Raw genomic sequence first — 24,666 nt, 5'->3', positions numbered from 1 at the left:
ATGACAGCAACAATGCCAAATAACAGTCATTTGGAGTTTTAGATCTCTCGTAAAAAAAGAACAAACACAGGAAATGAAAACACACGTTGCTTTTGAGCAACCTTGCCAAATAAGGGGCTAATAATATAGTGCTGTTATAATGTATCATAGTTATATATTTACACAATAAGACACTCAAATTGCTTTTCTATTTCTACTTTAATATCATCTTTTCATAGCTACACGAAAGACACACAGAATGAGTGAACTACAGAACACAGAAGAAAACAGAGATAGGAGACACATATTTGAAAACTAAAATTTAACACAATTAAGTTCACCACCGTCACTTGTAGCGTGCAATTAACATTTCAATTAAGTTCCCGATATTAATGGGCGGCCTTGATCAGTGACAGTGCCCGGACGCTGATGAGGTGATACGGAAAGGACGGACAGGTTTGGAAGCTCATTCTCGTTTGTAGGCTCTTGTAGAGACGACATCTCCGGACTGACAGACCTGCAATGTCAGAAATATAAGATGAGTATTATGTTCATTTTATTCAAAGCATAATTAATGCTTCACTGAAAAGCAGTCTCTCCAAACATTATATATGAATAACTTAAAAAAGAAAAACATGTTCAGAAGAGCACTTTCAAATCAGTTATTTACAAGTCACACTTTACGGAAACTTTAGGCTCCAAGCAGTCTTTCTAGTAATTTCACAAACCAAAATTACAAGAAAATTTGAAGTACTACCGTGTTAATTCCGAGAGGGGAGGGAGAGAGACTGAAAGAACTCAGATTTTAACCCTAGAGGGTTTGTTGAAGTTCTTTATGGTGTCGCTCAGCTCGCAGCTTACCAAACTGCTCTTTGATTCACTCCTGCTAACACTTTTTTTTTTGTCTTTCTAGTTTTATTATTAACAATGCTTTCTTCGCACTTACGCCACATAAAATTTAACAGTAAAATCACAAGTCTTTAAAAACAGCATTTTATGGAATTTCCGAAAGAGTGTTATGTGTTGCTATACATTTTTAGCCTAAAGGGCGATAGTCCAGAAGGGCTATTAATACCTTTTGGGCATTTTGCGTTGATTCACTTTTCAAACTGTTGCCACCAAATATTACAGCCCTGTACTAAAAAAAATTAAATAAAGTAGAATCTGCATAAATGTATATATTAAGAGTATTAATGAAATATGGAACCTGCTTCAATATAGAAAGACAAAATATGTTGGAATAATGTCGTGAAAGCCAGTCTACTATCTTTAACTAAAGATCAATGCTAAAGTGTTATTTTATTAATAATATGTAATAAAATATGAAACAATTTTCAATGAAATATGTTTTTACTACAGATATGTTACAAAAGTAATATTTTATTATCATAATTATATACATAGGATGTAAAATAATCATATATTAAGTTCCTTAAAAAATCTATTATTGTGTGACAGATATCCCATTTAAATTTCATGACAAGTTTTATCAGATTTTTAAATTTGCGCCCTCTTTTTATCAGAAGAAATGTGTCGTGACTCTTATATAATCTATCAAAAACTGCAAGTTATATATATGATACGTTTTAAATTGTTATTGTAAAAAATATATATCTTTAAAAAATAAATTGCGGATTATGTATCAAAATAAATTTTCAAAAATGTTTCATATTATAAAAATTTTACAATGATGAATTATTATAAAAAAGATATATTTTAATGAATAAAATATTTTAATTTTCATAAACAATATCATTTTCAAATATAACAAACCTATTATAAGATGATTACCCCATTTCCAAATGATTCTGGTGCTCCATGAAAGTGATCGGTTAGGGAATTTTATGTAATACTGATGTAAATTTATGTTCAGAGAAATATTATCTCTTTCAGAATTCGTCTTTTACCGTAAAAAGGTACTTTACACAATACAAGTTGTTATATTTCTACATCTTAAGCAGTCAGTATCTAGTTACATAAACTATTTTAGGATAAAAACATTTTTATGAAGTATGAGAAATATTTAAATCCCTTTAAATAAGCTACAAGAAAAATTCCTCAAGAATTTGAAATTTCAGTTACATTCTTCACTCATCTGTACTGAACTTCATATTTTGAAATTTTATTTCTAACTAATAAAAGACATAAAAATTATTAAACAATTTAAAAAAAATCCCCTGTTGAATAATGAGCACCCGATTCGAATCTTGAGAATATTCATATAAACATATTAATTAAAATAAGTAATATTTTTAGAAGTTATATTTTTGCACTAAGAGAACGGACTTTTTCCAATTCTTCAAAACGTTTGTTTGCGTAAAAGTATTCAAGAAAATCATGAGTTATAATTAAAATAATATAAAGAAATGAAACATTTATTGTTGAGAAAATTGTGAAATGGAACGTCGTTTAGATTTTGGTTTTGAAATCCATATCTAATGATATAAGTTTTCCTGAAAACTAGAATTCAGTGTCTTGCTAGATGACAGCATCATGTATTATTTCTACATTTCGAGATTTAATATTCTGTTAGGTGGCATTACTATTGGTGCAGTACAGCAGCGAATGGAATTTAAAAAAATATATGTTTTTTAATTTGTTTATGGTTTACATTTCATATTTTTTCCTGAAAAATATTCACTTTAACAACCGAATGGAAGTAAACAATCAAATGGTATTCTTAGCTGTTTTTTTGTTCTTTTATTTTTGTAGCGGGGGCTGTTTTCTTTCAAAGCTAGAAAATTTATTTACATAATTTTCATTACTGCGGTTAAATACCTACGTAGACATACTGTACTTTCATTACTGCTGTATTTGCGATTCGCAAGTTACCTAATTATAATATATTTAATTAATTAGTTATTAAATATTAAGTAACCGGACATAATGAACAAATTAAAGCTACGTAATTAATACGTGAATAGTTTTCAGGAAGACATATGTTAATTTTGTAAAATAATCCTTTGCTTTTCCAGATTAATGTGAAATAATTTGAAATATTGAAGGTAACTAATTAATTAGTGCTAACTAGAGCTAATTTAATTATAATTAAATATAAGAAATACTGATAGGAAAACTGATTATTCCATAGTTTTGAATTAAAAACCATTTTAGGTTGATAAATATCTGAATCTTTTTTTAGGTTAGGATTTAAAAGATTTGTATTGCAAAAAATGTGCGAACGTTCGAGCTTCCGAACCTTGAATCTTTTCCATGATTCGTAAGCTTCGAAGATTTGAATATTCCATTCCTAGAAATAAAGATTTTCTTTTCCGTTTTCCACATAACGTGTGTGAATTTCGGTTTTTCACATGGATTAGATTTACAAAGCAGACATAGAATGTGTAAAATAGTGGATATAGACGTAATTATTTTTTTGTGGAACCCCTATCATTCTCAGTAAAGTAAATTATACAAAAGACTTGAAAATATATTAATATTATTTATATTAATATAAATAATATTATTTATATTAATATTATTTATATTAATATAAATAATATTATTAAGTAAATTATACAAAAGACTTGAAAATATATTAATATTATTTATATTAATATAAATAATATTATTTATATTAATATTATTTATATTAATATAAATAATATTATTTATATTAATATTATTTTCAAGTCTTTTGTATAATTTACTTTACTGAGAATGATAGGGGTTCCACAAAAAAATAATTACGTCTATATCCACTATTTTACACATTCTATGTCTGCTTTGTAAATCTAATCCATATGAAAAACCGAAATTCCGAAAAAATAGCAACTCATTGCTTTGTTACGAGCATAAAATTATTCATCCAAGCTGAATAATTAATCATTTAGTAACCCTAATTATTAATCGATAACAATACGTACCACTTTGAGAGTGTCTCCTTCAACTTCTCTGGTGATGGTAACTTCTTTGTCACCGAACTGTTTCTGCACCAGTTTTCCATCTACCAAGTTGACAACAGTCTAAAAAAAGGCAATAGTATTGAATTATTATTCGAAAATTTTTTAAACTTCACATGAAAGAAAAAAAAAAAAAATTCTTAACTGTAATGAAATACACATTTGGAAAGTTCTAATTATTTAAATTGCTTTTAAAAAGTCCTGCCTTATGTATATTTAATAAAAACTCGGCTTATATGTATACATATACCCAATTTTTATTGAATTGCAGTCTCTTACCTATTTCGTAGTTACAACTTTTAGGTTGATAAAAGTCTGAATCCTCCTTGATAACAGCTCAAAAAGGTACTGAGAAGTACAAGGGAGTAGTACCTTCAACTACCTACTACGCAATGGTTGAATATAGCATTGGAATAGAGGATTGTATATTGACCGAAATGACATTCCAGACCGTTGCATTAATACTCGACCGAGTTAAGATCAGGGAACTGCGGGAGCCTTAGATATATGTCTGCTATCGGAATGCTTCTTCAGTCATCCGAACGCGTCTACGGTGGTTATCTTTGTTTTGGAACTTATCGATCTTATATGATAAGGTTTCCACTCAGATGTGCATTGATTTACAAATATTAGACATGTATTCTAAATAGCTCTTAAACCAGTGGCGTAGCTAGGATGGGGCAAGGGGGGACATCTGTCCCCGGGAGCAGCACCCAGGGAAGCCAAACTGATGTTATGAAATTTTAGAATGAAACATTTTTGCATTCTGGGCACACAGAAAGGGGCGCAAGATCTTTAGTTGCCCCCGGGCGCTGAAAACCCTAGCTACACCTCTGTCCCACACCATATAATTGCTGTTACCGACGTGGATAAAATTCAACATGTATGCAAAATCATATAAATCTAATACATATCCTAAGTCGCGTTCTCCAGACATGAAAAACGCAAGCTAAATTTCGTCAATTGGTTCAGTAGAACGGGAGATATAAAAATGTCGCCCTCTTTTTTTTTTTTTTTTTTTTTCTTTTCTTTGTGCAGTGTGCATCTATTAAGCAAAACTAATAAAGAAGACATTTGTGTAATATTACTGTCAAATTGCTTAACATGTGAGCAACTATACCTTTATTATATCTTTTTCTGTATATAGACGTAAAGTATCTAAAGTTAAAATTCAGTTGGAATCAAAGCTAGACAATTTCTCAACAATATTAATAAAAGCAAACGTGTATAAGAGATTTAACACGATATCTAAACATATCAAAATTAAAATAAGAATTCAGTTATAGAACAAAATCGAAAAATAAAAATGCGAAAATGAAACTTTAATTCATTTTCCCCTGATGAGTTCTGAATTGGAGTTTAAGTAAAAGGAGATTATTTTTTATATTTTTGTATAATTTTTGCTTTCGCCTTTTCTTCTTTATAATTTGTATATTTTTCTATTTCGCAATTTTTTTTTTTTTTATAATTTTAGATATTTTTCTTTTTCGCAATTTTCTTTTTCAAATTTGTGAATTTGTTCTATTAATGAGTTCTTATTTTAATTTTGATATGTTTAGATATCGTGTTAAACCCCCTTATACACGTTTGCAATTATTAACATTGTTGAGGAATTGCCTTGCTTTGATTCTAATTTAAATTTAACCTTAGATGCTTTAAGTTTATTTTACTTCAATCGTACACCTTTACCGCAGGATGGGGTCAAAATTTTGTTTTAATTTTTAGTCTATTATTATGTTTATATTTTTGTATGTATATAGAAATACATATTATATATTTATATATTCATTTATTTTCAAAAAAATGTAATAATCTGCAATTAAAAAAAAGTTAAAAAAAACAAATTTAAATTCTTTCACATGTTTTATAAATGTTTACGAAGTACACGATAAAAACTCTTGCTACTGCGATTATTTTGGAGAAAAAATTGAAATAAATAATTTATTGAATGTTTCTCTTACAGAATATTTTTTTTTCCCGGAAAGGCTTATCGCAATCATCTGAAACAATACCTGTAAAATGTACTTTATCTGTAAGAGATAGGAAAGAGACTAAGCCTCGCGTATGTTAAGATAAATAAAAACAAAAAGCTTTTAATTGAACAAAACAAAGAAAGAAACTGAAACGGAGAGAAACTGAATGAAAAATACGTATAAGCATGCACCTGCTGGTTCATTAGGAGATAACCAAAAGCTACGTTTCAAGTGATACTCGTAATTTATTTTTTGCTGTTATCTTAAATCACTGAACATTTAAAGGAATTTTATATTGTACTAAATAGAAATATTTGGAGGGGAAAGTGTGAGAGTGAAGAAAATTAATTACGAAAAAAAAATCATCTATTTCTCACTTTAATTTTCCCTGATATAAGTGAAGCTCTACTATGATTATGATCGTCTGAAATTTTATAGTTTCCCTGTCAAAAATCTACAGGATATTCTTGAATTTGAAAATTAAAGGCCAACTAAAATTTTACACGAAATTGTGCTGCTGAGTATAAAGGTTATTCTGAGCCAAACTTTGTAAGTTACGGAATTGATATAGTTTTTGAATAGCAATATAGTTTCCAGAGTATCCTAAAATTAGACGAAATCTTTGATTGTAACTTTTGTACTACGATGTAACAGTTATGTTAAAAAAAGTATTAGATTACGGAAAGAGTTTGCAATCGGAAGAAGAATAGTGTTAGTTACAGTATAGTTAGTTGACTGGTTAATTTATAATATTTCTCCCTTCTTCTTGGCATGCCTTCGTGGTGTGGTGGTCTGCACACTGGGCGCGTATTCCAGAGGTTCGTAGTTCGATTCCCGGCGAAGGCGTTGCTTATTTTTCACTTTTCCTGCTTCCAAAAAGTACCTAATGTCTCTACAATGCCGCCCGAACTAAGAGGGTGGTGGATGATGAATCTCCACACCCGGGATTTGGCGATTGGGTCCCCTAAAAACCTTTTAGTCGCCATTTAAAAGGGGGAGTATATATCCCTCCTTCTTAGCGTGCCTTCGTGGTGTTGTGGTCTGTAATACGCTGGGCGCGTATTCCAGTGGTCCGTGGTTCAATTCCCGGGAAAGGCGTTGCATATTTTTCATCTTTCTGGCCTCGAAATAACCTAATGTCTCTACAAATTGATTACGGCAAAGGATGTGAGGATGATTTGTTAGGAGGGATATTTTCATGGAGCACTTTCTAAGGTAAGTTAACTATTTAACGTTTACACACGAAGAAAACCATGAAAACGCCCATGTAGCTAATTCGTCCGCCGGGATTGGCTGTCGGTAAACCTAGCGACATATAAATGCCTTGAGATCTTCAACTGTTTCATTTAATACTATCCTATTATCTTTTACGGGAGCTTGCTATTCGTGTACAAAGATGTCTTAATTAATTTATAAATTAATGATGTAATTATTCATGCATAATTCCTCATCGTGGGATTACTTGGGGGATGACATTCAGTAGGTTTTATTGATTCAAGATGATTTCATTTACCACAGTTTTCTCTTAAAAGTACTACATTTCACAGTATTTTTTCCCTTTCTTTATCAACGATATTTAGATTTACGTTCTGAATTACCAGGTCAAATGCATATGAAAGAAGGGTTAAAAAACCATAAAGATATGGTATAAGAATCATCTCACTGTCATAGAGATTATTACCATGATGCAACCATTTTTTAGTCTTCGCTTAAAAGTTTGAACAGCAACATCATTTAGTTAAATTCCTTAGATATGAAAGCCTCTTTAAACTATCAAATAAAAACATAAAATTCTCACCTTGACTGTGTTTCCGTCTAGCCTCTTTTCTTCGAATTCCTGGCCAAGCTTGAATCGAATTTCGGAGTTCTTGAAGGCGATGGTCTTGATGAGGTACTCGTCACCTTCCTGCTTGATCTCAACTGTTGGCTTCGAGTTCTCAGCCAACTTGCGGGTCACCATGGACACACCTGGGGAATGAAATGGTGGAATGAGTAAGTGATGGATAAAGACATTATGAAATAAAATTATGCTGTATGTCTGTTCATTGAATATAAAAAAATTACAATTAATAGAGCCATTCCAGCTCAGAAATATTTTTCTTTCTATGCACCTCATCTCAGAAAAATAATACTCGACTTAATAATCATAATTAATCAGCCTAACTGATTATATGCTATTAGACTCAGATCAATAAATTACAACTTTTTAAGTTTTTAATTTCTTTGGAAATATTCTTTGTTTAGGATGAAAATTTTAAAGTTTAAGGAATGGATGAAGAATCATAAGGCTGTATTTAGATTCCATTTCTAATTAAATCAGGTTTAAACTCATGAAATTCTATCGTGTGAAAAGTGAAAATAAAAAATAGAGGAAAAATAGCTTATAGGAAATTATCATCTTTTCTTAGGCAGACTATAGAGCTGTAGTACTAAGTTAGGTTGTTTGAATATCGCAAAGCACACAAGGTCTATCAGCCTTAAGTGGAAGGATGCCCTCATGGAGGACTTTATAGGAAAAATTGGCTCGTGTTCATGCAACACAATCAATCACGAAAAAATTGGGGAAAATCACGAAAAGGATCTAAGCAGCTGACGTGCAACGGTGTTTAAAGATACCCCGAGTGCCTGGGCCCAGTGCCTTACCCCAAATCGAAGGATTAAAAATTTCGAAATTATATGCTTAATAATACGTTGAGAAATAAGAGAACAAATTTACATTAGCAGCTAGTCCGGAATCAAAACCGCGTCAAACTTTCAGGATTCAGCGGTGTGATCCCTTCGTGGAGATTAAATTCAGTTTTGTTTTTATTAGACGTTTCGTTGTCTACTATAAAATTTGTATTGAATTCGTCTCTGATTTAAAGACCTAGAAGAAAAATACCATGAACTATTTCATGAATTTAGTTTCTTTGCAAAAAGAATGAAAAATTAATTATCTAACAATCTCGTCGAAACTTAAATGAACATTAACTTTTTAGGGCTGAAATGGGATATATATATCCCAGCCACTTCTTATATTTCAGATGGTCAAATAAGCTCATTTTTACTTGTTTTGGATTTTAGAAGAAATTGAAGTCTACTTGTGCTATTTTTAAACATAAAGATTTTTTAAGGGCTTCTAATATTCATTTATTATTATGATAAATTGATCTGTTAAATAAACATAAAAATACTATTGTAACAAGTAAAAATACTATTATTTTGATACTGTGCACGCATAGGACGCATGTGTTCCAGTGAGCTTTTTTAAACCGGTTATTTGCATCTGAGCAGTATTTTTAAGCAAAAGCAATAGGAAATAAATCTAGACCGAACACGAGTTCTTAACTGTCTATTTGGAAGAATTTAGAAGAATGGCAGTTTCCAATCTGAAACAGTCTCAATGATTAGTTCATTCGCAATTTTGAACCGACTGCGAATGAAACAAATAATTTGGACTCGTCGGAGCTAGATCCGAGTTAAGTTAAAAAGGATGTATTCGTATGCAATGTAAATTGGACATTAAATTCTGTCGTATGCTCTGAATAATGTAAATATGTCATAAACTGTCATATCATTTCTCTTTTGAGTCATTGCATTAATGGATGTTAATGGATTGCGTTCCAACTCTGAAACTACTGAATGTGACGAATTTCGAACACCCACCCGAAAATACTGATAAAGTGCATGTTTCCTTGCCTGTCATAAGAGATACTTAACTAGCTAAATATAGAATTAAGACTTTAATTTAAAGAAGCGTGTTAAGAGCCCTTTTTAATTATTAATGAATGACACATATAAGTATTTCTTGCATGCAGAGTCTAATTGAAAGTTTTATTAAAGTTTCATTCGTGTGTTAGCGCAATGAATTCATGGAAATGAGATGATGCCATTAAAGTCCATGGCATGGACATTAATTAAGTGATCTCGGAAACAAGAGTATAGGTGGTAACGTTGGAGTATAGGTCTAATACGTTTAATAGTTTATAATATCTACTCCTATTGCAAATTTATATTCAAATTTTTGGTCCATAGTTCTTTTTGCTCAGAGTTGAAGTTTCTTATCTTCTTTCGACACAGGCCAAAGATTATAGCTTTCGAAAGTCTTTCCCAAATGCAGCGGATGTGAAAGCTTAAGATGTTCACTACTGCAAATATGATTTACTTATTTATTTTTTGCTTCGTTGTCACTTGAGGGGGATAAAATGAAAAATGGTGGGGAAGGAGACTTAGAGGTATCTTATCGGGCACTCGATGCGCTTTTACCCTCCCCCTACCAGATAAGGATGGAGGAGGTCAGAGTGCATGAATTCGATCCTTAACACTGTAGATAACCTCTGTGTGTTATCGAGGGCTTAAGGTTCATTTTCCGTTGTACCCTGGCAACGCCCTCTCCTAAAACCTGCCCTCTTTTTCCCGCCACCGACCAAAGTACACGCGCTTGGAAACGTATCTTTATTTGCAATGAGATAATATAAGTAACAGAAATATGGATTAAAAAACTAAATGAAAAAAAAATTCTCCGCACAAAGCTTTTAAAATTAATAAGTTATTATTATTTTTTTAAATACAGCAATATTTCGCATACTCGAGTACTCTCTTCCACCAAATTGAGTTAAATGAAGAAGGAATTAAACATGTACAAAAAATAAGAACTGGTGGGAATTGTTTTCTCTGTTTTTCAATAAATAGATGGCAATAAATAAACTGTTAGAATAATTTTTAAAAATTAACAATTTTCGTAATTCATTTTATGTTCTTTAAAAATTGCAACATCGATATGAGCACATTTTGTTTCTTCTTTCGCGTATTCTCTTCATACTTTACTTTATAGTAATGAACTGCATTTTTCATCCTTTAATGAACTGTAAGATCACGTTCAATATTAGTATTTAAATTATTTCTCGAAAATATAACGCTTTTTTGTCTTCCATATTTTGTTAATGTGTGACAATTATTTAAAACCTTCCTTTTTTTTCCTAAAATTTTGTTGACAGATTATATATTACCTTTTTTTATCATTGTCGTGTGCTTAGGATTATACATAAGAAACACATTTTTTTAAAATTTAATTTTTAATAAATCTGGTACATAGTTATTGAATTAATCATTGAGATCGAAATCATCAAACACGTTCTTGATGCAGACAATCTATTTCGTATAATAAAGTTTTCCAGAGTAATAGGTGTGCTTATAGTAAGTAAGTCGATTGCTACGTGTGGGACATTTGTATCGCATCATTAACTATGCCTGGGATATAGTATGTGTCCCAGCCTTTGGCCTTTGTCAGAAAAATCCCAAATGCTACATTTACCTTATTTATGACATAATTTGTTCACTTGGATAGGAAACGGGTTATTTATTAATTTTTTTTAAAAAATTTCGTTGGCAGAGGCTTTACACTTAATTATATTTGTGCTCCTCAGGACTCCAAGACACAAGTTAAATTGTTCTTTCAGAATGCAGAAAGTATCCGCCATTGGTCTGCAACATTAATTTTATGGTAATCTAATGGCTAATATATCGATTACTTGCACGTTACTTTTATAGCTTTAGCCTCTGCATTATATTAATATTAGAATGTTGAAATAAGGCAAAAAGTAACCTTAATTTAGCTTAGGTTTGGAATAAAGTATTATAGATTTGAAGTCGTCGATTCTACATTGACGTGTTTCTCCTTCCATTAAATTAAGAAGCTGTTTAGAATAAATTCGAAAACTGAAAGTAAGTTGAACTAAAATTCGATTGCGAATAATTATCATTTTTTAAAGTTTAGATATTTTATATGTAAAACGTGTTGCTGTTGTTATTGTGACTTATCTCACTTGTCTGACAGAAACATCAGCACAAGTCCACGAAATTCATTGTGGCAAGGAGTACAAGATTTACGCTTGTCATTGGCAAGAGCCTAGAGCACAGTACAGGTGACAGTACGACTTTCGCCCCCAATTCAGTTTCGCCCCCAATTTTGATGGAGAGCACCCCGGGTGAACGGGCCCGAGGGTCTTCTACTCCCTCTTTCCCTACCACAAACCTCTCGAGAGGACTTTCGGCTCGCAGCATATTTAGAGTGTCTCAATGTCGCACTATACATTTAAAATCATCCATGCCTTCTCTGGGATTCGAACGCAAGCCCTTCACTACGGCAGTCAGCATCGCTAACCACTGTCGCTGTTGGGCAGCGGCAAACTTGTTACATAAGGATATGAATGTTGTTGTTATTGTTTTGTCCATGTATTTTATGGAAGAATGGTTACTAGAGCCTCAAGGAGGCTGGACTTCTAATTCCACTCCAATTTTGATGGAAAGAACCCTGGGATGGGTCGAGGGTCTCCTACCACCAAACTACACGAGAGGACTTTCGGCTTGCCATTTATTTAGAGTGCCTTTATGCCGCAAAGACCCTATACATTTATAAACATTTAAGCCTTCTCCGGTATTCGAACCCGGGCCCTTCGATACCGCTTCCCTAACCACTTCAAATTAATATTGTCTGGGTGGCAAGGATATGAATAAAACTGAAAAATAAACATGGAAGAAGTTTGGATATGAATATTAAAAATAAGAAAATGTTAAGAAAAATGGGAAAAAAAAACTAATTTTGAGAATTCTTTGGATAATGCTGGGCAATATTAAAAACGACCGTACCTTCAAACTCCGAACTCTGAGTACTTTTTAATGTTTTCCCGAAGAAACATCCAGGCAGCTGAACTTTTCTTGTTTATGAATAATACTAAATGCTATATGTTTTCTACATTGCAATGAAAGGGCATCCTTTTGTCTTTATTTTTTATAACTTTAAACACTGTAAATGACACTGTAAATGAAATGATGTAATCTTCTCCTATGCATGGTACTGACGACAATGCATATCATGAGAATCCAAGTTGTAGTAACAAAAAGGTGACAAAATAATGAATCACGATCTTAAAATAAAATCTATGTTAAAGATGGTTTTTAAGGATGTGCAAAATGATAAAATTAATCTTATTAAATTGTTGAAGATGTAGCAGGATTCTGGCCACTTCTAAGCCAGAAGTAGTGGGCATTTTATTGTGGAGGCACCTAATAAGCGTCCACTATTGCCTTCTGTGAAGAATGGGCAGTTAAATCCGTTTCTTCTGCGGGATCGAACCCGGGCCCTTTGGTACCGCAGTAGGCTCTCCTAACCACTATACTGTCTGGGAGGTACAGCGTTTATGTATTGAAGCTATATATGTATTAAATTTTTCTTTCTGTTCTACTTTGATAATAGAGCGAGCTTCTACAGACAAAGCATATAACAAAGTGAACTGGTACTTGAAGTTCGAATGCAGGAACTCGGATGGGTTGTTTCTGCAAAATAAACTACCGGAATATTTTCTATTGAGCAATCACATTTCAGTGATTTGGTTGGTTGATTCAATTCAGACAAAGAACTTTACAGCGGCCGAGGGGTAAAATCACTGACCACTAATAGTTCGACCTGGGTTAAAATCCCAGCAAACAAGGCTAGCTGCATGGAAGGTTTCATGGTTTTGTCCGTGTGTAATGTGGATACGAGCAATTTTTCTTTAGAAAGCTCTGTACAAAGGTGAGAAAACGAGAGCTATTTGGCACAGAACTTGGAGAGAACCGGGTATCTGCTAATTAGGTAAGCAAGTATCGCCCTGCTCACACTCTCGACAGAACTTTTCGGCTCACCGTGTGTTTTGAGTGCCCTATTACCGCAAATACAATTTAAAGCTTACAAACATCCATGCTTATTGCAGGATTAGAACGAGGGCGCTTATGGTACGGCACTCAGTGTCACTAACCACTATCCCCATCTGGGCGGCGACTACTTGGTATAAATATAAGTAGAAGTTAGGCCAGCACCTATAGTACCATAGGTGACTGAGATATTGCTACACCTGATTGAGGTGTTGTCTTAACTGTTACGTTTCCATCCTAATTTGGAATCCGATAGAGAACATCCTATGGCCGGTGCAAGGTTCTCCTACCACTCTTTCCTTACCGCCAGGCTGTTTGGAGTATTTCGGCTCACCGTATATTTTGAATTTTAGCCTCACAGATACTGTACGCTTCCAAACATCTATGCATTTTCCAGTTTCGAACCTGCCACCTTCAGTACGGCAGTTAGCGTCACTAACAACTGTCCTGTGGGGGTGGTTCATCGAGGACTTTTTAAGGAAAACTAACTTATATTCAAGTTTCACATGCAGACAGCCAATAAAGATTCATCGGCCAACCAGTTTAGCTGCCAGAAATAGATTGTTTGTTTAACTAAACTCCGCGCAGTACACAGGGTTATCAGCTTTAGAGAAGAAATGCCTTCTTGAAGAACTTTCTTAAAGTAAACTCGCGTGATATCCTATCAATATTAAGAGAAACGGACTGTGAGACTGATTTTCTTTTCAAAATTTTGAATATTTGGTTTTTGAGTTTTTGATGTGAATAATGCATAAACTTCAACACAAGAGGATAAATGTAAGATAAATTCATTTGAACTCATTTCTATTCAGCTTGACGGCTCGTATTCAGTACTATGCAAATTTAAGATTATTTGCCTTTCTTCATGATTTCAATTAAATTAATTTAACGTTCCAGTTGAAAAACTGTTAGAATGCTAAGTATGTAACTATTTTAGTTGATTTTTTGAAAATAATGTAGAATATAGCAAAAGACTACAGGGCTATTTGAGATATTTAATGAGGTGATTATTCTTCAGTCTGTTCAATGTGAAATAAAAAGCAACAATAAAAATTAATTTGTATTCTGCTAGAATTTCAACTAAATTTTATGCAGCTGTAAATTTACTTCGTACACTCCGCTGTAAGAAAACGTAAAATACAATTGTGATTTAGAAAATGACTAACTTTGAGACACGTAAAGCTGCAGTGAATGATTTCAAATAAACTAAAAATTATCGATTCATCTCCATGTGCGATATTTCCTTGGCCTTTCTGTTCATATCAGCAATTTTGAACTTGAAAAATAGCAATGTCATGGACTTTTTTTTTTTTTTTTCTTTTTTGATTTTAAAGAAATAAAAAAAGTCGCGTGCGTTGCTTTTCAGAGGTGATAATTCGAGCTTAGTTTAAAAAAATAAAGTGAAAAAAAAAAGGCATACAGATTTATTACAGTTTATAGTCTGCCGATAAGTTTCTGCAAGATTAAAACTACAGCTGCGGTTAACTTGATAAGCGTATTTCTCAGACGATGTAGAAGTTGTAGTTCGAAGTCCTCGCCTCTTCATGGGAAAGAAAGGAAGCTCGTACGTTCGCGAAGATTACGATGAAGGTCGCACATGTCACTTCCTATAAACTTTTTCAAATTAGAATTTGATTTTGTTACTATTATCGATAAATAATCTACTACCTTTGCTCTTCGACTTGAATCGTACGTTGGGATTGATAACTGTTAAGCTTAAGAGGCGTTTTGCTGATAAAGCTTTTCTTTTATCGTTAATAAATTTGACTACAATACGAATGAGTTATGTGCTATTTTTAGAATTTTATATTAGCAACTTATTTATAAGTAGGCGTATAACGGTTAATTCTATTAATTAGTGGTTGTTAGATGTGATAGCTAAATTAATATTTCTACTGGAATGTGTTTCATCTTCAACGCATTCTTTGCTTTTCTTTAACATCTAATACAACTCAAAATCTATTGTTTTAATAAAGTGTCGCCCTCACAGCCCTTTAGCGACATTTTAAATACTTCTCTAGCGAAAAGTACCTTTGCGAAAATAAAATTTACTATGTGCTCTTTGCTGAGTTTACTATTTCGGGAAATCGCCCAAAGAAAAACTCCTTATTCATTGAAAACTAAAATTTATTTGTAAGCGAAAACAGAAAATAGAATACGATTTGTTGACAAATCTCGATGAAAGTTGAAGCAAATTCTGAGGGAGGAAAAAAACTTTGCAAGCGATTTCTTGTACATGCGTATTTTAAATTAATCATTCCCGATAATTTTTTATTCATAATGCACTCTAGTAAGTATGTTCATCCGAGACTAATTTAGCTCATATTTAAATAATTTTTATTTTGGAATGTATTAAACGTAAAAATTCTTTAAGGTATTGGTAGGAGACTTAATAGGGTTAAATTTGTTGCAATATTTGATAACAACAACAATAAGATACGATTCTGTATAAGTACCAAATATATGACGGTAGAACACGTTTTTATTAATTAATGTAATGCAACAAATATTAATAAAGGTTATCAATTGAATATATCATTAATTAACTGTATTTTAAAATTATATCAACACGTCTTAGCATTAAAAAAATGAAATAGAGATTTAAATCATTAAGAAATGCTTTTATTTTTTTAATTAGCTCAAGTTTCAAAGTAATACAATTATAATCTGAAAGATCTTATTCTGTTTAAAAACTATGTTTTGGAAACTGACTATTTGCCAGGCTGGGATAAATCGAATTATTTTATAAATAACAACATTTGCAATATCTCATTGGTAATAAATGACGTCATGGCTTTATATTAATGGCCCTAAAAATTTGAAAAGACGTTTTAAATATGCTTGTAACCCTAGAATACCGTTATTTTTCGAAGATAAACAGGTTTAAGGTACTTGTGCGTAGCTTTCACTTACAATTTCAGACATTAACTAAGGTATAAAATTTATTTGATTCTGAAGAAATATGGATAACATTGATAATAATTCATTTCGTTATGAATTGATATGGCGGAAGTTTTCGTAGATTTTTCTTCTGTGTAGCATAGATGAAGCTTAACTCAAAATGCAGAAAGATTCTTTCTAATAAATTATTTTCTTGTTCCGTTGATTTTTCAAACTTTTTGTAGGTGCGTAATTATTTACATAGAGCTACTAGCCCAAAGGGGCAGTTTGCCCAGAAGGGGTATTAATTTCGTTTTGGCATTTTGGGTTGGTTCATTATAAAATAGCGTATCATTTTTCAAATTGTTGCCACCAAATATTAGAGCACTGCATTATATTTAAAGAAATCAAATAATGAAGAATATGTATGTAAAATAACGCCTCTTTGGGTGCGTAATATAAAATCTGAAAACTTTCAGATTTTTATTCTATTTTCATATTTTTTATATTATTTTACTATGATTCTATAAATTTATTGTAAGCTTCTTAAATAAACATTTATCTATTTTTTATTATCATGTATTTCATAAATCAAAGAAGCAATTTTTATTAAAACACTGGTTACAAATATTTCCAATAGATTTTATTTTATGTATGTAACTCAGAAATGTGTGGATAGTTAGATGTAAAAAATCATTTGTCAAATTGAGATGTTTCGCATAATTCTCATCTTTTTTAATTCATCTAATTGAATGTAGCAATTGGAAAATTGTTTTAATTATTAGGAAAATGATTTTACAAGTTCAGAAAAATGCAAATGAAATTTGGGTTCTAAAATTTTTTGGTACTTATCTCAGGAGATAAAAAATATGAAATCATTTGAAAATCGTCTTAAAATTAAACAAATACTGCAAGAAGTACAGTGGAATAGTGAAACACATTAAGAAATTAATTATGTTGGAATATATAAATGTATCTCATGAAAATAAGGGCCAATTTTTAATTTTTTTAATACATAGAGAAAAATACGACTATTGGAAAGGGAGAAAAATTTCAGTTTGAATTGAATAAATTTTAGCTTTGGATAAGTTATATACGCGTATATAATTATATTTATAAATCCCTTTTTATTGAAATTGATCACAGGCCAAAGAGAGTTTTACGATTTTGCATTGTTTCATTTTTCATCCGATTCTGCTGCCATTCGTAAAAAAAGTAGCATTTTATTCTTTCATATTTAACTGCCTGTTACTAATTAACAAAACTATTTAAAAGCAATAGATGCAGTTTCTAAGAATATTTATACTTTTTAATCACATTAATTTCAATGCAAATGCATTTAATTCATGATATATCTGATAAAAAATATTAAATATTTTTATAGAATATTAAATATTTTTATAGAATATTAAATATTTTTATAGAATATTAAATAGTGACAAATTACATATTTGTCACTATTTAAATATACAGAAGATATATAACGTTTCTATATTACTCTAAACGCATATTCATCTAATACCCTACGCTATTGTACTCTACATCGATAATCTCTACTGATAAACCACGTTAAGCTTTAAAAGAGGTCATTTGGACGATAGTTAAAACCTGATCTCTTTCAGATTATTATTTTTTTGGGGGGAGGATATCATTGCTAAGACATTTTATAATAGTTCAATGACGCTTATGCCACCTGAATGTCAAGTAAAATTTCAGCTTTGAACTGCCTTCCTTTTCTAAACAAAATCCAACAACGTTAGCTCCAGATTAAAAATGACATATTAGAAATATCCCATAATATATATATTCTAAATTTAAAAGCGTTTCCTTTTACCAGAATTAACCTAAATTTATCTTGTGAAGACGCATTTTTAAACCTGTTATTATTGTTATGACAAATTAAAGCAACCAGGTTCAATTACTCTCAACAATAATTCGTTTTACCTTTTTCTTGAATTCTTTTCTTTTTTGTAACTCCAAATATAAGGATGTAAGGCCTTTTTTAGATTAGATTTTTGAATTTTATTATTCTTTTCATATTCTAGGTTGTTTTGCTAATGACTTTCTATGCAAATTCTTATAAAACTTGCAATTCACCCCCTTTTTTTTTTAAAAAGAGTTAGTATGGGAAGGCATTACCAGTTGACCTATGGTACATCGCTGGTGTTCCCCATACTTTTACCTTTACCTTTACCTTGTCTCGTCACGTTACTTGCTCAGACCAGAGGTTTATAGAAATTTTATGGCAAGCAGTTTAGGTTAAACCTAGGATGCAATCTTAATCGGGAGCTTAGTGGACTTGGCTCATGGTGCTGCTGTTCTGATGGAGAAAACCGCTTGCACAGTAGAAACTAAGAATTATCGAAATGTTTGGCAGTAAGCGTTAAAAATGTTTGGCAGTAAACACTGGTTACAGCCGAAAACCTCGAAGACGACAACTTCGCGGATAAAACAACTCAAGGCGAAAACTTCGTTTCACAAAACATCGTGGGAGGAAATAAAGCAAAGAGAAAACATCGCAGTGCTAAAACATCGTGGTACAAAATATCGCCGTCGAAAATAAAGGAGTTCAGAAACTTTGCAGTTTAAAAGCATAGTCTTCTAAAATATCGTGGTAAAAATAAATTACAAAAATCATCGCATGGCGATAACATCTCAAACATGCGTTCAGGCTTTAATATTTGTAAATGGATATTCTCATAATGCTTTGTAAGCGCAAGATGGAAAGAAGGATAAATTTACTTTCATATTTTTTATTAACTAATGAAAAACAAAACAAGAAATATAAACAAAAGAGAATTAGTTTTCACTATAAGAGTATCAGATTAACAAAAGTGAGGAAAATAATCTCATAATTAAATTAGTAATTGATTTATTGATAAGAGCTCGCAGTTACTTATTTTTCTTTTCCTAATTTTCTTAAGATTATACTTTTCATGAAAAATTACCAGTAGAACTTTATAAAAAATAATTTATTAATGACCTTTGTTAGTTAACTATGTCAGTTTAAAACTCTATTAAGTGCTATATGTTGCATTAATTTTCTATGCTTAAGTTTCCATCTTACATTTTCAGCAAATACTTATTAGTTAATAAAAAAATGTGATAGTAAAAGTTATCCTTCTTTCCATCTTGCGCTCACAGATCATTATGCGAGTATCCGTTCACAATTATTAAAGCCCGAAAAAAGCATGTGTGCGATGTTATCGTCATACGATGATTTGTAGATACTTTATTTTTACCAAGATGTTTTAGAACTGCGATGTTTTCTCTTTCCTGTATTTTCTTCCACGATATTTTGCGCCACGACGTTTTCGCCTTGCGTTGTTTTCTCCGCGATGTTTTCGGCGGATTACCAAAATACTTAGTCTCGAACGACCCAAAAGTTTCTGCGGAGCTGAATAAGTTTTGTTGGTGGAATCAAGTTGTAACTTAGCTTAGAAGAACGTCGCTGCTGCTGACAGTCGAAGAGTAGTCGGAAAATTTAATTTGTTGCTATTTTTAGTATCATCTTAAGTCACGTCTAATAACGTTTTGTGTTAGTTTTAACTTTTTATCTTTTGTATTCGTATATAAGCAGCAACGGAGGTGGTAACTCGCAATCTATTAGACATAACTTTTTAAAGTCAGCCGTTACATTTAAGAAAAAGCAGTCTCCAGCTATTTAACACATTAAGAGTTACGAACTCTGAAACTATTCTTATTCATTTTTCTTCAGATCTACTTTTGAAAAGTATTTTAAGATAGATCAGTTGCATTTTTAGTTACAATTTAAATGTCCAAAATGTTTAGAAGAGTTGCTAGGTAACTAATTTGAACAAATATATGTTAGATACAATTAAGAAAGCATAGTAAACATTGTTAATTGTCTTCGTGAAGCAGATGTTAGTTATATTTGATAAAATATAAAGAAATATTATAAAAGCTTTAAAATTTGTTTTAAGTACGAAATAATTTTTCATGAACTAATTAATTGGAATAAAAAATAATGTTGTAATTACCTAAATAAAACAAGACTGATTTGAAAAACCCTTTACTTTATTTTATAATTAGTGATGTAAGATAAAAAATATCTGAAATCTTTCAGATTTTACATTACGTCCAGAGGGTTTTTTTTTTTTTTTTTTTTTTAACTTTTGTGCGTTACCTTTATTTATTAAACGTTCTTTGCACTTAAACCATAAAATTCAATTCAACAACAATATTCAACAGAATTTCCGATACACAGTCTCGCGCGTTGGAAATCCCCCCCCCCCGTACAGTTTTGCTATTGCTCGCTTTGAAATCGTTGAGTTTGTTAATCAAAAATTCGTTGAAGTGTTACAAAATATGAAATCGATAATAAAAAAAATTCAAATTCCAAATTAGGGCTTCCAGATGCCCATATTAGGTGAAACATTACGTTATTCAAAATTTGATGGCTTTAGGTACTGTTATTTTATCACAATGCGAGAAACATACATGCATTTATGCAGATTCTTCATTATTTAATTTCTTTAAATATAACACAGGGCGATAATAATATTTGGTCGCAGCAATTTGAAAAGTGAACCGACATTTTAGTTTTCAGCGCAAAATACGAAAACGAAATTAATAGTCCAAGGACTAACGCCCTTTGAGCTAAAAACGTATTTATTGGTTAATATAAATATGGTGTTATTAGAATTTGTAATTTATAGGCCCTTTTTTTCCTTTTTTGTTTAAATAGGAATTTTTGTGCTAAAAAAGTTTCAAATGTTGTAACTGAGAAGGAAGTTAATGCATTTTGAATTCAATCAATAACAGCTCCTAATTTACTTTGCATGAAAGAATAAACGAGGAAACCAGCTAAAAACACGTGTTACGTCAGATTCAAGGAAATATAATTATTTCATTTATAAAAAAAGTCCACAGTTCATCAGTTAAAAAGAGTACTTTCATGTTGAAAAAGCGGAGAAATTGCAAAGGTTTCGAAGCCAATCGTTGAAATCTCTATTTACATAATTACTGAGTTTATTTTTAACCTTCCTGTAAAGTATAAATACTTTTTAAGACTCGGATATTATTTGTATTAGTGAAGGCAGATTTACGAATTCAGTTTACTGCAACTGCGAGTAGGTTAAGTTAATCAACTTTCAGAAGAAGGAAAAATATAACGCTTTAAAATAAATTAATTCTTCTTGATATACAGGAAATGAAATAAGCTTGGTAAAAATCATACTTTCTTCGATAATTATAAAATAAATAACACAATAAATTAAGGATAAAACGAAGATTTTTCTTACATATTTGTACTGTCAACAGTCTTTTACTTTCAAATAAAATATTTTATAAATATTTGTCAACAGTCTTTCACTTTCAAATCAAATATTTTATAAATATTTGTCAACAGTCTTTTACTTTCAAATTAAATATTTTATAAATATTTGTCAACAGTCTTTCACTCTCAAATTAAATATTTTAAACAGATGCTAGCTTATAGTTTTGAAAAGTGCAGGATTTAAGTTTAAGCTACACAAGCTATAGTTTAGGGCCCCCACTTCTCCCTTCCAAAATTAAAATATAATATAAATATAGTATAACAAACTTATTAAGGGTATCTAAAATAGCTTAGGGCCTTATCGAGTCTAAATCCGGCTCTAGATCAACAGCGGAAGCAAATCAAAAGCGCAAGCATTTTAAGGGCATTTTGGTTTGAATTTTCATTTGAATAATTTAGCCTAATTTAGAGACGACCTAAGTCATTAGGAGTTACAGATTATTAAAATTAGAAGGACGAGGTATCCTTTCTTGATTTCTTGAATTCGAATTCTAAAAGGCTGTCGAATTTTTCCAATCTTGAATGTCTCAGATGATTCATATAAAAATAATAACAAGAAAAAAATAATATTCTTGTTTAATTATTTAATATTAAAACTTTTAATTGAAGCAAAGTTTGAAATCTGAGTTCAATGAAAAACTATTTTAAGGATACAATATACTGTTCTTTATTAAAATGTTACAAATGAAATTTTGTAAATAAAATGTATAGTAAAACTTCAGAATCTTGAGGTTCATTTTCTTAATATAAATAGGCAAAAAGATTTGAGAAATAGTTAAAACATTTTTACATAGTTTCTAGAATATTTTTCGTGTGGAAGGGGTTAATTATTTTAAGATTTTGGAAAATACACTATATAAGGAATGCTAAATTCTCTATAGAAAATTAAGAGCGTGAAACTCGCACTCTAAAGATTGCTGTAAGGTGAGACTGGTGATTTGAGATTCGAATGACGAAAAAAAGCGCGAAGATTCGAGTCTTCAGATCTCTGATATTTCGTGAGATTTGTGAGATTCAATTATTCAGATATCCCATCTCTACTTAAATTATTATTCTGATAAAGAATTAAAGTATTTTTACTGTCATGAGCAGAAATTTATTTTGCTATTCTACTTAAATTTAATTTATCTGCATTTGAATATGTATTAAGTTGAAACTCTTTCAGAAAAGCATACATTCCAAATAAATATGGAGTTATAAATTAACTTTCTTATTTCGAAATTTTACATTTAATCTGTTTAGACCTGATACAAATGTATTAGTATAGCATATTCAAATAGGTGAGGATTAAATATACATATTTTAGTGTTATACTAATACCAGTTCAACAGATAGAAAGTTGTTACTTAGAGGATAAAAATCATTGGAACACTAAAAATTTTAAATTGCAAAGTTGTTAAAAATCTGAATTTTGTGAAGTATTGTCAATTATTATAAATGCTTCAATTATTTATTTTATTTTTTTTTTCATGGGGAAAAAATAGAAAAGGATGAAAGTATTTTCTTTTTACATTTCAAGATGAATTTTGTAGAGAAGTACTATTTTTACCCCTTCTTGTCTCTATTTTTAAAGCAAACATGGATCTTATTCACTTATAACGGTTCTTTCAGGTCTCTAAATGAATCAAAAGTCGTTTTTGTTGTTCGGGGGAAATAGAATTATGCTAAACGTCTCCGAGAAGAATAATTTGAAATATTTAACAAAACTAATCATTTAAAAGATTAAGTAATGACTGATTTAAGCACTTATTAAATCGGAGTAAAGTTTTCAGGATTTTTGAATAAAAAATACATATTTAAACTTTAAATAAAAAGGAAACAATATTTATATAATTCTTTCGAACTATAAAAAAATTATAGTTCGAATGAATTATATAAATATTGTTTGATTTGTTTGTAAATTTAAATTGAAAAACTTCGTCAAATTAAACGTTAAATAATTTATACAAAACCTTCAATTTAGTAAACTAAAAATTAAATATGTTTGACTTTTTTAATTAAAATATAAGAATAAAATCTAATTTTTAAAATTTCTTACCAATTTCCTTCAGAAATTCACCAAAATTCTCACTGGAGACGAGTTTGTAAGATCCTACAAGGTGGGCCATTTTGGAATTTTCCTTTCGTCTGTCTTTGACAAGCTAGTAAAATAAGTAACAGGACTCTGGCAACGAGACAGCGGGAGGAGGAAACGAAAAGCGCGCTCTTTTATAATATCGAGAGGATAATCTTTATCGTCATGAAAGCAGTCTTCGAAGACTCGAGTGCAAATTCCTAGCCAATCAGCGGTCACCTTGTCCCGAGAAGATAAAAAGTTTTTACGCGGATTGTCACGAGTGTTCTAAAATTTTGGAAAAAAGACTGTTACATGATTCACAGTCATATTATTGTAATTTATCGATAACTGATAATGAAGGCGTCTACATGATGAGTGAAGATAATTTTCAATTTATTCATGAACTCCTTTATGCCTTTCCTCTAATAGAAAATAAATGTGAATTTTTATAGAATCATTAGACATCGTAACATTTCAGGAAGGGTGAAAGAAGGCTCATTGATATCACATAAAGAATTCAGTAATGCCGCCGTTTTTGAAAATAGAGTGTATTCAAAACAATGTCTTCCAGACTGCAAGCCACATAAATATCTGTTTAAGCTTGTTTGCGTGTACAACATGTTTATACTAAAATTATTTGCGTTCACTTGTAAACCATTTCAAAAACAGATGATCGTTAATGCAAACAAATGTTCACGTTCCCCCCTGACACGCTCAAGCTGAAAATTCAGTTTAAAATACAATGTCGGAATAAAATCGGGCAAAATTTTAAACTCTTTACGCGAAAGGATATTTAGCATAGGAGTTTGGGTAAACCTACCTGATGAAATGTACAACGCACAACTCGTTAGTCGGTTTCCTCTCCATTAATTTCTCAACGTTTGCAAGTTTCTAGGTAATTCATAT

At 31.0% G+C, this 24,666-nt stretch overlaps 1 protein-coding gene across 1 annotated transcript; it reads right to left on the bottom strand.

The window, feature by feature from the left end:
• Window positions 1-179: 179 nt before the first annotated feature.
• Window positions 180-23,901, bottom strand: LOC118197323 (fatty acid-binding protein-like). Its single transcript, XM_035368816.1, has 4 exons — window positions 23,743-23,901; window positions 7,653-7,822; window positions 3,846-3,944; window positions 180-496 (listed from the first exon to the last, which is right to left on the bottom strand). The coding sequence occupies exons 1-4, from the start codon at window positions 23,810-23,812 to the stop codon at window positions 446-448; spliced, it is 390 nt and encodes a 129-aa protein (XP_035224707.1). The 5' UTR covers window positions 23,813-23,901; the 3' UTR covers window positions 180-445.
• Window positions 23,902-24,666: the final 765 nt, after the last annotated feature.

Source organism: Stegodyphus dumicola, chromosome 2 (assembly GCF_044657685.1).
Source record: "Stegodyphus dumicola isolate Sdum_Otavi_A_Nest chromosome 2, ASM4465768v1".
NCBI classification, from domain to species: Eukaryota; Metazoa; Arthropoda; class Arachnida; order Araneae; family Eresidae; genus Stegodyphus; species Stegodyphus dumicola.
Note: the sequence above shows the minus strand (reverse complement) of the source record. Positions and strands in the feature narration are given on the sequence as shown.